This window comes from Spermophilus citellus, assembly GCF_964194105.1.
Source record: "Spermophilus citellus genome assembly, chromosome: 1".
Taxonomy (NCBI): domain Eukaryota; kingdom Metazoa; phylum Chordata; class Mammalia; order Rodentia; family Sciuridae; genus Spermophilus; species Spermophilus citellus.
In genome coordinates, this window is record NC_138182.1 from 41,550,251 (window position 1) to 41,562,333 (window position 12,083).

General features: G+C 37.4%; 2 protein-coding genes across 2 annotated transcripts in view; both read left to right on the top strand.

Annotated features, from left to right (window-relative positions):
• ESD (esterase D) overlaps positions 1–12,083 on the top strand; it is a gene marked incomplete at its 5' end in the record, with an annotated part of 339,388 nt that overhangs the window by 232,391 nt on the left and 94,914 nt on the right. The window lies entirely within an intron of this gene.
• Positions 1–12,083, top strand: part of HTR2A (5-hydroxytryptamine receptor 2A) — a gene marked incomplete at both ends in the record, with an annotated part of 56,413 nt that overhangs the window by 2,790 nt on the left and 41,540 nt on the right. Inside the window, one exon of the mRNA XM_081308315.1 lies at positions 515–715. Coding sequence (XP_081164441.1) covers positions 515–715 — 201 coding nt within the window. The remainder of the gene's footprint in view (positions 1–514; positions 716–12,083) is intronic.

Genomic DNA, 12,083 nt, shown 5'->3' on the forward strand with positions numbered 1-12,083 from the left:
TTTTCTTTTTTTTTTTTTTTTACAAATAAAGTCCGCATCTGGATTTTTAACCATTTAGCCACTTATACCAATACCATTTATTGCTATTACTGTGAGACTAGATGATAGTTAGGATAATAATACGAGACTAACCTTAGGACTTAAACCCTGAAGAAAAATATGATAGTACAGTGTGAGAGGTACCCAAATAGAGGAACTCAAAACACATCACAACTTTGAACATAATTCATTTGAAAAAGTAGTTTTGCTAGGTGAATAGAGCAGGGGAGAATCCCTAAAGAGTAACCATCCAAGTTAACCATACCACACTGATAATTCTAGACACCAGAAATGTTCAAACCTCATGTTCATCAACCAGGTCAGCAGTACTGCAGTTAAACAGTATTAGAGTTTGTTCAGATACTGAAATTTTCTTGTATCATCCCATGCCACCACTTGTGCCTGTCACCAAAATGGAAACTATTGCCTCAGGAGGTATGAGGCTGCTGACTGATGCTAAGCTTCTGTATTGTAGGTTACCGGTGGCCACTGCCTAGCAAGCTCTGTGCGGTCTGGATTTACCTGGATGTGCTCTTTTCCACGGCCTCCATCATGCACCTCTGTGCCATCTCCCTGGACCGCTATGTCGCCATCCAGAATCCCATCCACCATAGCCGCTTTAACTCCAGAACTAAGGCATTTCTGAAAATCATTGCTGTTTGGACCATATCTGTAGGTAAGCAGGAGCATCTGCCAGTCTTGTTTGAAATGATAGTTCATGCCTTCTTGGGAGACTTGTTCTGTTTCATTGCATTGAAACCCGACATCATGCTGAATCTATTATTTCGGGTGTTGCAAGATTATGTCCTAACATAGTAATTATCAGATTTGCTATAGGAAAAGAAAATCTGTTTATGTCACTGGCTGACAATATTATTTGTATTGCTTTGCCCAGGTAAGAATAAAAATAACAATAGGGACAAAATCAGGAATAGCTATGCTGTATTCCCCAATTGTCACTTTCAAGTTCACTATTCAGAATTCTGAATCTACCAGAAACCTCTGACTTTATAATCAGTGGACTTATGGTCAATACAAGTGTACAGATGCCCATACCAGAGAACATAAGGCTTCAGGAGAAAGGTACCAGGTTACAACTCAGAGGGAGGTGAGGTCAGAGAAAAATGGCAGGACTTGTTTAGGAACCATGCATTTCAGCCTGCTCAGTTCCTCTTGGCCTGTCTCCATTTTTATACCACAGACCACAGGATTTCAACCCACTTTAGTTAGGTGTGTGACAGATGATCAATACTGGCAAGAAGTGAATGTATGTAATCAACCTAAGTCAGGAAATCCCAGGTAATAGAAACCGAAGGGACTGTTCCCAGGCAGCAATATCAATTGTACCCATCACTTCAGCAAGCTTGATTTGTAACCAATGATTCCCTGAGACTTGTTACAAAGTCTTAAAGCTCCTGAGATGGAAATGCCATATATATTTAAGGTCATGTGAGTGCCAGTACCTACTTCCATGAGAGGTCATGGGATTTGATGGCAAGTTGAAATTCAAGAACTTGTGTAAAGATGCAACTTTGTCACAAAATACCAATCAATAACAGCCAGCACACAATACAACCTCATATATTTAGTTCCCATTTTTTTCCTGCAGTGGGAACTAATATGCAATCAGCAGCGTAGATATCTCCATTTCATAGATGAAGAAACTGGGTTAGTTTCTGCATAGCCCCACAGGTGGTAAGATGTGCAGTGGAATTTTCTTTAATTCTGATGTGAACAGTAACAAGTTACATTTGAGTAATTACCAAATTTTTGAAAAGTTTTATCCGTTTTCCAATTTGAACTACACATTATGGTTTATGGTAGAAAATTCTATCACGCTTACTTGATAAGTTAGGTAACCAGAAGACAGAGGTCTTGTAGGTTTCTGAGTCATACCTTCAACTTGTGCCACAACTAGGACTCTGAGCTTCTAGCACCAAACCCTGCTTTTTCTGCTATGGGTAACCACATTCCTTAGGAAATAATTTTTGCTCCAGGAAAATGCTGTTGTTTCTGGGCCTCTGCAATCTAGGATTTATTCTACTAGAAACAAGAGTGAAAGGGCAATAATTTCCAATCCCAGTTGCACATATAAGCCCCCATGGAGAACATTCTGATTTAATTGGTCCAGAATGCAGCCAAATGATTCTTATGTACAGCCAGGGTTGAGGACCACTGAGACAGATTGTCAGAGAGGGAGATAGGATGAGCAAGGTGGGTCAGGTATAAGGCAAATGAAGCAGTAATTAGTAAAGTTACTCTACTTTTACCCCATACACTATCCCATTGGTGAGACAAACTGGGAGGGTCCACCATATCTTATCCTCAGCCAAACTAACGCCCTCATCTTAGTCAAGCTTCATAGTAGTACCATTAATAAAGCTAACAGTTTTTAACACTGACTATAGACCCAGTAAACATCTGTAAATATCTTACAGAAAATCACCTATTGCACATATTATTTATAAACAGGAGTCAATTCAGGTCAGTTTGACTCCAAAGCCTATGCTTTATCTATTACCCAAAAAGGAATTCTACTTCTGGCTCTTTCTAGCTATGACCCCAGGAGGCAGGAATGGTTATAGGGGTGCTGGCCAAGTGTCATTCATCCATTTGGTCAACAGAAAATTTATTACATATCTGCTATGTCCTTGGCACTGGGCATACTAAAGCTTTTCTTTTTCTAAAGCAAACCTCTCACAGTGCAGTTGGAGAAGTTAGTTAAGGAAATACATAAAACAAGTTACTCAGCCTTTATTCTAGAAGTCTATGGCATGTATGGCTGAAGAGGGAGCAGGTAGGGAATGTGAAAATGAAAACATCAGTTCTACTGAGGGGCCAGAAGAGGCTCAGCACAAATATTTTCCTGAATTTTTTCTTCTAGTATTTCTGTTTCTATGGTTATTTTGTTTGTTGCTTGAGGTTTTGTCTTTTGGTTTGTTTGCTCTGTTTTCAATTTAGATCCTTAGTCAGTTGGAAATTTGTAATTTTCTAGTTTTACTGAGTGATAACTTACAAATTGACGGAATTTAAGTTTCACAATGTGATTGATACCATTTCACAAAATTTAAGTATAGCACAATTCCATCATCTCACCCAGTTACCTTTTCTTCTGTGGTTACAACATTTAAACAAATTGCAAGAACAAGTTCCATATTATTAGCTTAGTCACCATACTTTACATTAGATCTGAAGTTACACAAGTTTGTACCCTTTGACCCACATCTCCCACTTCTCCATCTGCCCCTGGCAACTACCATTATCCTCTGTTTCTATGAATTTAACATTTTTAGGCTTTGAATTACAAGTGAGATCGTGCAGTAGGTATCTTTGATTTATTTCACTTAGCATAATGATCTCAAGGGACATCTGTTATCACAAATGGTAGGATTCCCTTTATGACGCCATAAAAATATAGCATTTCTATTTGTATGTGGTCTCACTTATTTTTTATTACCAACAATTAGAGCTTCTTCATCATCTATTGATATAATCAGTTTTTACCTTCAATTTATCGATACTCAGTTTTCTTGATAAATTCTTAAGCTAATTTCTTATCCAATTTTTTTGGATATGTCTTATTTCTTCTTATCACCTTCAAGTTGTGGCTTTTTTTATTTTAAATGTTACCTGTACAAAATAAAGCTCGTTTTTTATCCAGTAAAACTTACTTTTAATTGGATTACTTAGCTCTTTTATATTCAACCTAAGTCAGTATTAGATTTAAATCCCCTCTCCTGGTCTCAGTTGTTCTACATTCCAATCTCTCTCCATTCTTGCTTTCTTTTGGACTAATCAGGAATTGTTTATTCATAACCCCCTCCTGTAAACTTGTTAGCTATTCATTCTTTTACATTCCTTTAGTGATTATAACATACCTTTTTGATCTCAGAATCTAAAACAATTCCTTGAACACATCTTGTAAATGCAAAGCCTTTAGAACGTTTTTAACTCCACGTATCCCGTTGCTGTGCTGTTTCCTGGTTTCTGTATGTGCATTTCTAAAACCCATAAAATGGCATCACAGCCATTCTGTTGATACATATTTATTTCCCACGTGTTGTCTTGTTATTGCTTTTTCATTTCCGTGATTCTGCCTGGCTTCATATTTCTTATGCCTAAGAACTTCCTTTAGAACATCATGGTGTTTGGTTTTTTGTTTTTTTTTTTCTTCTTTTTTCCTTCAGTTTTCGTTACTTTAGACATCTTTGACTTCATTTCAAGCACATTTTTGCTCAGCTTGGAACTCAAAGTTGGCAGTCTTTTTTCAGCACTTTCTAGGTAGTATTCCAAAATTTCTAAATTATATTCCTTTGTTAGAACCCAAGTGTTAGTCTTATTGCTGTTCCCTAACAATCACTACCCCTGGCTGCATTAGAATTTGTATTTTAGCAATTTGACGATGATGTACATAGGTGTGGGTTAGTTTTGTTTTTAGCCTACACTGGGTTTGTGTTGATTCTCACATTTGTCTTTTGTCTCTTTGGGAAATCCCTTGACCAGTATCTTTTGTTTTTACTTCTGACCGTTCTTTCTCACCCTCACTTTTGGGACTTCAGTTTGTGCGGTAAAAATTTTACCTAAGTTTCTTGTGACTCAGCTTTCTCCATTTCCCCCCACCTTTTGCCCCTCTCTTCTTGCCTTAGTCTAGATAATTTTGCTGACTTTTCTTCTAGGTTATTAATCCTCTCTTCTACTCTGTTGCTAGACTCATCTATTTTAATTTCATTATATTCCTAGTCGATTTTTCCATTTGCTTCTTACAGATTTCAGTTTTCTTGTAATAATTCTCTGTTTTCATCTATTTTCTTAAATATTAATCACAGGTTTCTGGATATCCGAATTACCTGGGGATTTCTATTTTCTGGGTCTCCCCCTCACCTGGATTCTAACAGTGACAGGGATGGTAATTTTTTAAATTAAATATTTGATCCTGTTGATGTTATATTTTTCCAGAGAGGCATCCTATAGCTTTAACAGACACAGAAAATATAGGTCCCCTTAATCAAATCAGGGACTGAACTATTTTAAACAGGATTTTTGTTAAGAGCTGGTCTATCTCTAGTTTACCCTCACCTCTACCCAGGACTCCTTCATGATCCCAGATGACAATCCAGTGTGTTCTCCATTTTGTGAGCTTTGAATTGCAGTTTTTATATCCCCAGCCCCATGAACTGCCACAGACTCTCTAGGCCTTGAGCCTTGCTCTCCAATTGAAATATGCCTCAAGGAGAAAGAGGGCTCATACCATCGTCTTCCAGTTCTGCTCTTCCCTTTCCTTCAAAATCTGACCTCTCAAATCCTAGCCTCCTTAGTAGCCTTGACGAGTCAGGTTTTTATCTCCCTAGCCCCCAACAAAGGGCCCTGAACTCTACTTTGATACTAATATCGTCCTGCCTTTATGTTTGAATCTCTCCGGTGCATCTTTTCTCATCACTTCATATTTAATACAGTTTAGTTCCCTTGCTTTGTATGCATTTTCATAATTTATAGATGAACTTTACTTTTCAAACAAAATCTGACAGTCTGCCTTTTGATATTGAAATTCAGCCTGTCCGTGTGTACAGTGACAATCAACATCAGTTTTATTCCATTTTATATTTGGATGGAGTTTTCTTTGTAATAATTCACCTTCCCCTGACCCAGAGGTCTACTTGCAAATGTTTTCTTCATTTCACATTTCCTTCCAGGGAATGCCCTTTACCCGTCCAACCTACTTTGAATTTCTATAAGACTTTTCATTAAAGTCTCATCCCCAAATTACTACACTAACATTACTATTAATATATAAAAATTAATAATCACACTAAATTATTTTGTCATATACCCCCGAATCCCAGTTCAGTTCACAGGGTTTTTTTTTTATAATTTTTAAGTAACCTAGTGGTGGATCAGATATTTTCAAACAAGTTAAAAATTCAGAAATTACAAATATAGACCAATTATATGAAAGATGTTTAAAATGGCTAAAATCAATATAAGCAAATTCAAAAGAAAAATATTTTTCATGTATTTGATGCAAACACCAAAGGTTGATTTTTTTTTCAGTTTTGTATTTTAATTTGTTATCTATGACAGCAGAATGCATTACAATTCATATTATACATATGGAGCACAATTTTTCATATCTGGTTGTACACAAAGTGTATTCACAGCATGTATGTCTTCATACATGTACCTGGGGTAATGATATCCATCTCATTCCATCATCTTTTTTTTTTTTTTTTTTTTTTTTTTTACCCCCATGCCCCGGCCTTTCCCCTCCACCCTATCTAGAGTTCATCTAATCCACCCATGTTCCCCACCACCACCACATTATGAATCAGCCTCTTTATATCAGAGAAAACATTCAGCATTTGGTTTTGTGGGATTGGCTAACTTCACTTAGTATTATCTTCTCCAACTCCATCCACTTAGCACAAATGCCATGATTTTATTCTTTTAATGCTGAATAATATTCTACAATTTCTTTATCCATTCATCTGCTGAAGGGCATCTAGGTTAGTTCCACAGTTTAGCTGTTATAAATTGTGTTGCTATAAACATTGATGTGGCTGTGTCCCTGTAGTATGTTGTTTTGAAGTCCTTTGGATATAGACCAAGGAGTGGGACAACAGGGTCAAATGGTGGTTTCATTCCCAGCTTGCCAAGGAATTCTCCATACTACTTTCCACATTGGCTGCACCAATTTGCAGTCCCACCAGCAATGTACAAGTGTGCCTTTTCCCCCACATCCTTACCAACACTTATTGTTGTTTGTATTCTTAATAGCTGCCATTCTGACTGGAGTGAGATGAACTCTTAGAGAAATGCAAATCAAAACTACTCTAATTACTAGAGATGTTAAGATACAAACAGCACCTACATTTTGATAAGAAAAAAAAAGATGACAATTCAATAGGTAAATCAAACAGGCAATTCACAGAAATGTAATTTGAAATGGACAATTAGGCTCTTGAAAAAATGCTCATCCTCTTTAACAGTCATGAAAACATAATATAAACCAACCAGGTAATAACATTTTTCACCCATCTGATCAGCAAGATAGAGTGAAAATACCCCATGCTGTTCTGGAGCTGGTATGTACTCATATCCAACGTCTGCAAATCGAATTGTTGGTTCTTGGACAATCTAACAAGTGCTCTTAAAATGTGACCTCCCAAACCCATTTGAGAGAATCTATTCCATTGAAAACCAAAAGTACATATAGGAATCTTTAACACAACAATTCTAAAGTGTAGAAAAGTAGAAAGGTTGGGTTGTGTTTGTATATATTAATTTTATATGTTACACCATAAATTTGGAGATCTTAAAAAATATTGAGTTAGGGCTATTTGATATTGAAGTAGAAGGATGTATATGATGTCAATTTTTTTTTAAAAAAAAGAAAGTTTGGGGTGGCATGCATGATAGGAGCCGATTCTGATAAAACAGTCATCATAATGCATAGGGATATGTATGTTGTAGCACAGATAAACTCTCAAAAGACTTCACACTTATCAAGATGAAATTTAAAAGGATGGCAGGATTGTTACTTTCTCACTTTTACACTTCCATATGGCTGTATTTAGCACAAATACTATTTACAAAGTGTTTTGCATGATCAATAATGAAATGCTTACCTCTATCAGGTCAGATTAGGCATCCTCCAGCAGGTGGCTGACCTGCAAGTTTTGCTGGGATCTAGCAAATGGCGACCTTGAAAAGCACATCATAGACTACTCTCGTTTTCTTACACTAGGTATTCTTGATACTTGCTGTGGCTTCTCCCCTGAGTGCTACCAACAGTGTTGTCATTCTATGGCTCACCTAGGCTTCCATCTAATTCTGAGAAAAATGAGCATAATGACAAATTAATTGTGTTTTCCATTTGTGAGCTCCTCCAAGTAAAAAAGTGATGGCAAAAGAATGAAGTATTACATTAAGAATGATGCTGGGATTCTCTGTGGGTTTCGCTTTCCCTTCATCAACCAAATTCCTATGATCATAGGTAACTGGGACTTCAGTACAATCTATGGATCTATTTGGGGACGGGGACCTTTCATCCCAGTGAGTGCCTTGCTAATGCCTTATGGAAAAAATAAGATGCCAGATTATTTACCGTCTTTAGCAAAGGTATATATTAGATGGAAAAAGTGAAAATGACTATTTTCACATTGTCATTTTCTGACAGGCAAGCAAAGACATCACTTGAAATTCTTTTTCCAGAAATATTATTTCATTTCAGAAATATATTTGTACTTATGGGGTAATTTTGAAGTGAATCTAAATAAAAATGTTTTCCTCCCTCAAGGCTAAGTAAGCATGGCCGTGTATTTTCTGCGTTATTACTTTTGTAATAAAAGGCAAGCTGTGTCATCATCACAGCTGTGACACCATATGTAGAATCTTGAACTGGAAGCTTAGGTCCTCAGATGAGCCTCTTGCCTTATCAGTGTGGGTCTATAAGGAAGCTTAGAGGGATAGTAAAAAATGTATCTTACTATAGTTTTTTTTTTACTTTTATATGGAATTTCATCATCATTGCAGGTTCATGAGCAAACTTAGATTTTGTTTCCTACAGTTGGATGCTCATGTTTTTACTGTAGAATTTAGCGATTATAAGCAAAAAGTCCAGAATGCCTTGATTTGAATCCTAGCTCTATCCCTTATAAGCTCTTTGACTTTGAGCAAGCTACAAAATATTTTGGAGCTCTTAAAAATATTGAGGTGGAAATATATGCAAAAATATTCAATCTCTCTAGCAAATAGAGAAATTCAAATCAAAACTAAGAGTTCATCTCACTCCAGTCAGAATGGCAGCTATTAAGAATACAAACAATAAGTATTGGCAAGGATATGGGGGAAGAGTCACGCTCATACATTGCTGGTGGGACTGCAAATTGGTGCAGCCAATATGGAACGCATATTGTGCTTTCCATTTGTGAGCTCCTCCAAGTAAAAAAGTGTCTGATACATATTTGGGTATATTTCTAGATTTTCTTTGCTAGTTGGTCAATCTATTCCTTCATCTGTAATATAATTTTGAGGATATATAATTTTTATTATCTCAAATCTAGACTTCGTATTTATTCAGACTTCTCTTGACCACTTTCATTTCCTTATTTACGAGTTTTATAAATCAGCTTCCATCCAGTTCTAGAAAAACTACCCCTCCCTTTTTTCAGAATTGCATTCAACTTTATAAATTGACTTTCTCAACCTTTTGGTTGACAGACTTCTGGAGTTTCTTTAATTCATCTGTTTCCCTATGTCCCTTTTTGCATTTTTTCACCCTTGATTTTTATGTGGAATGTAGCAAATGTACATAAACAAATATAACTATGTAAAAATCTTGGCACTTAGGTTGAAAACATGGATCCACAACTTAGGTCAGAGAGGAAAGACAGGAAAATTGCACATACTTCACTATCATATCTTTTTTTGGGGGGAATGCTTGAAAAAATAAATCAACTGAATAAAATGGGCTCAAAACCAGATGGTGTTCTGTCAGCCTTGCTGCCTAAATTGAAACATCAAGGAGCCACCTGGGACCGTCTCCTCTGGGACCAACTGGTTTATGCCCAATTCCCTCAATGCCTGTGAATCAACCTGAGAAGTAGATTAGAGAGACCCTTCTGGCAACCAGGACAGGAGAGCTGTGGGCCCCCTTTCTGGCTCCCACTCCTAGGTCATATGGAAGGTGAAGATCTACTAGGATTCAAAAGGAAACGTAAGTCTAACTCTTCTTTCCTGCAGTTTATCTGCTCATTCTCTCTCCTGGAGTAAAGAAATGAAATTACCTCTGATTTTTCCTTTGCCTTTGTTTTTGCCCCACCACACTGCATTAACATCTAGCTTTAGGCACTGCCCCAGCCTGCAGGTGGGAGGATCAGCATTCAGGAGCAGGGATGCTCACAGCCAGGTTGAGCGAGGATGCAATCCATCCCTAGAGTATTGCAGCATCATGCTTTCACTCTCCAAAACAAAGGTTCCATAGGGCCACCACCAAGCAGGCCCCTTTTGTCCCTTGGGTACAGTGACCCTTCCCATCTTCTGTCCATGGGTACAGAAGAAGTAGGGACATCTTTCCTGGCCAGCTTTTCTCATGCTTAAGAGTACAGTTGGGTAAGAGATATCACAGAGAGCTTAAGCTCTTGGAGAACATGTCTTTGGTTGTCCCTTAGTATACTAACTTATGAGTGACAAGCAATAATGACCCAGGCAGCTCAGAGCTGGCCAGAGTGACAGCTGACTTCTCTCTGCATGGTAGACTCTAGCCACAGCCATGGAACAATGTGCTCAATAACACAGCACTTGGTAGCTTACACACCCCACAGCCACTGAAAACTAGTGAGAAAAAATAAGAAATGATCAGACAAAGGAAAAATGCTTTCTCCTTTGTTGGTTTGGCCTGGCATTTGGACTATGAATTTATTTGCTTTTTGGGAAAAAAGGACTATTGTTGCTTCTAGCTATTTAAAGCAGAAGAATAGCATCCATATGCCCAAGGGCTGTGGCAGGAACCCATAGGTTCTTGAGGTTTCTAGTTTCTCCAAATCTATCTGGAACCAACAGCAAAATTTTCACCAAGCCAGGAGCTATGGAAGACCATCTGATTTTGTTTTCACCAGCACCCCTAGTGACCCAGCACCCCTCCTCAGTCCAAAAATATCCAGCTCTGGAGAATGCTGGTGACCAACCTTCATTGTTGCTGTGCTGATGTGAACTAGAGCTGCCATAGAGTCCCACACTGTGGATTGGGAGGCTCTATCTCTGATGTTTCTAACCTTAGCCAGATCCTCATCATTGCTACAAATTCTTTATCTTTCGTGCATTTAAAAAATTTTTTTTAATTATACACCGAAACAATATTTTTTATGTGGTGCTAAGGATCGAACCCAGGGCCTCACATGCACCAGGCAAGCGCTCTGCCACTGAGCCACAACCCCAGCCCTCTTTAATGTATTTTTAATCAAGTCTTTTTCTATTGAGATTCTCTTCTCAACCTCAGATTGCCACTCTTAAGTAGATGACCTTGTCCCCTTCTCTTTAAAAAAAAGCCATCATGTACAATTTCCTTTCCTATTCTACTTCCACTTTTGAATTATACCCATGTTCTTGCATACCTCCTGTTTCTACCTCCCAGCCTTCCCCCAAAGAATCAATTCCTCTGCATTTCTTCAATTTAGATCAATATCCCTTCAAATTTCTACTTTTGCTTTTTCCGTTGTCTCTTCTCATTCCTGTCTAAAAGTACCATCCAGCTGCAACCTCCTTCCCTTTTATTGCTCTTGTCCATGGTCATAAATGCTCTCCTAATTTCCAATCAAATCTGAAAGACTTTGTACTCAATTCCATTCCTGGGTATACATGCAAAGGAAATTAAATCAGTATGTCAAAGAGACATATGCACTTTCATGTACATTGCAACACTATTCACAATACCCAAGAAACAAACAACCTAAGTGTCCATCAACTGATGAATGTATTTTAAAAAGTGGCACATATATATATAACAGGACCACTATTCAGCCTTAAAAAAGAATGAAAGCCTATCATTTGCAACATGGAGGGAAACACAGATCATTGTGTCAAGTGAAATAAATCCAGGCACTGAAAGACAAATGCCACATGATTTCATTTATATGCAAAATATTTTAAAACTGGTCACTTAGAAGTTGGTAAAAGAATATTGATTACCAGAGGCTGGAGCAATTAGCATGAAAAGGAATAGGGAAAGGTCAACTGGAGTACTAGGTTACAGTTAGATAGAAGCAAGATGTTCTGGTGTGCTGTTGCACAGTAGGGTGCCTATAAGTAATAATGTGATGTATATTTCTAAAAAGCTAGAAGAAAAGAATTTTTAGCTTTCACCACTAAAATAATGTTTAAGAAGATATGTGTAACCTGATATAAACGTCCATACAATATGTATATGTATCAAAAATACTTCATCGTATTCCATAAATATGTACAGTCTTATGTTTTTATGTATAAGTCAAAAAGCTAATTTTTAAAATGCTGACCCTTTGCCCCCTTTATAGTCATGAATCTTCCAAAGG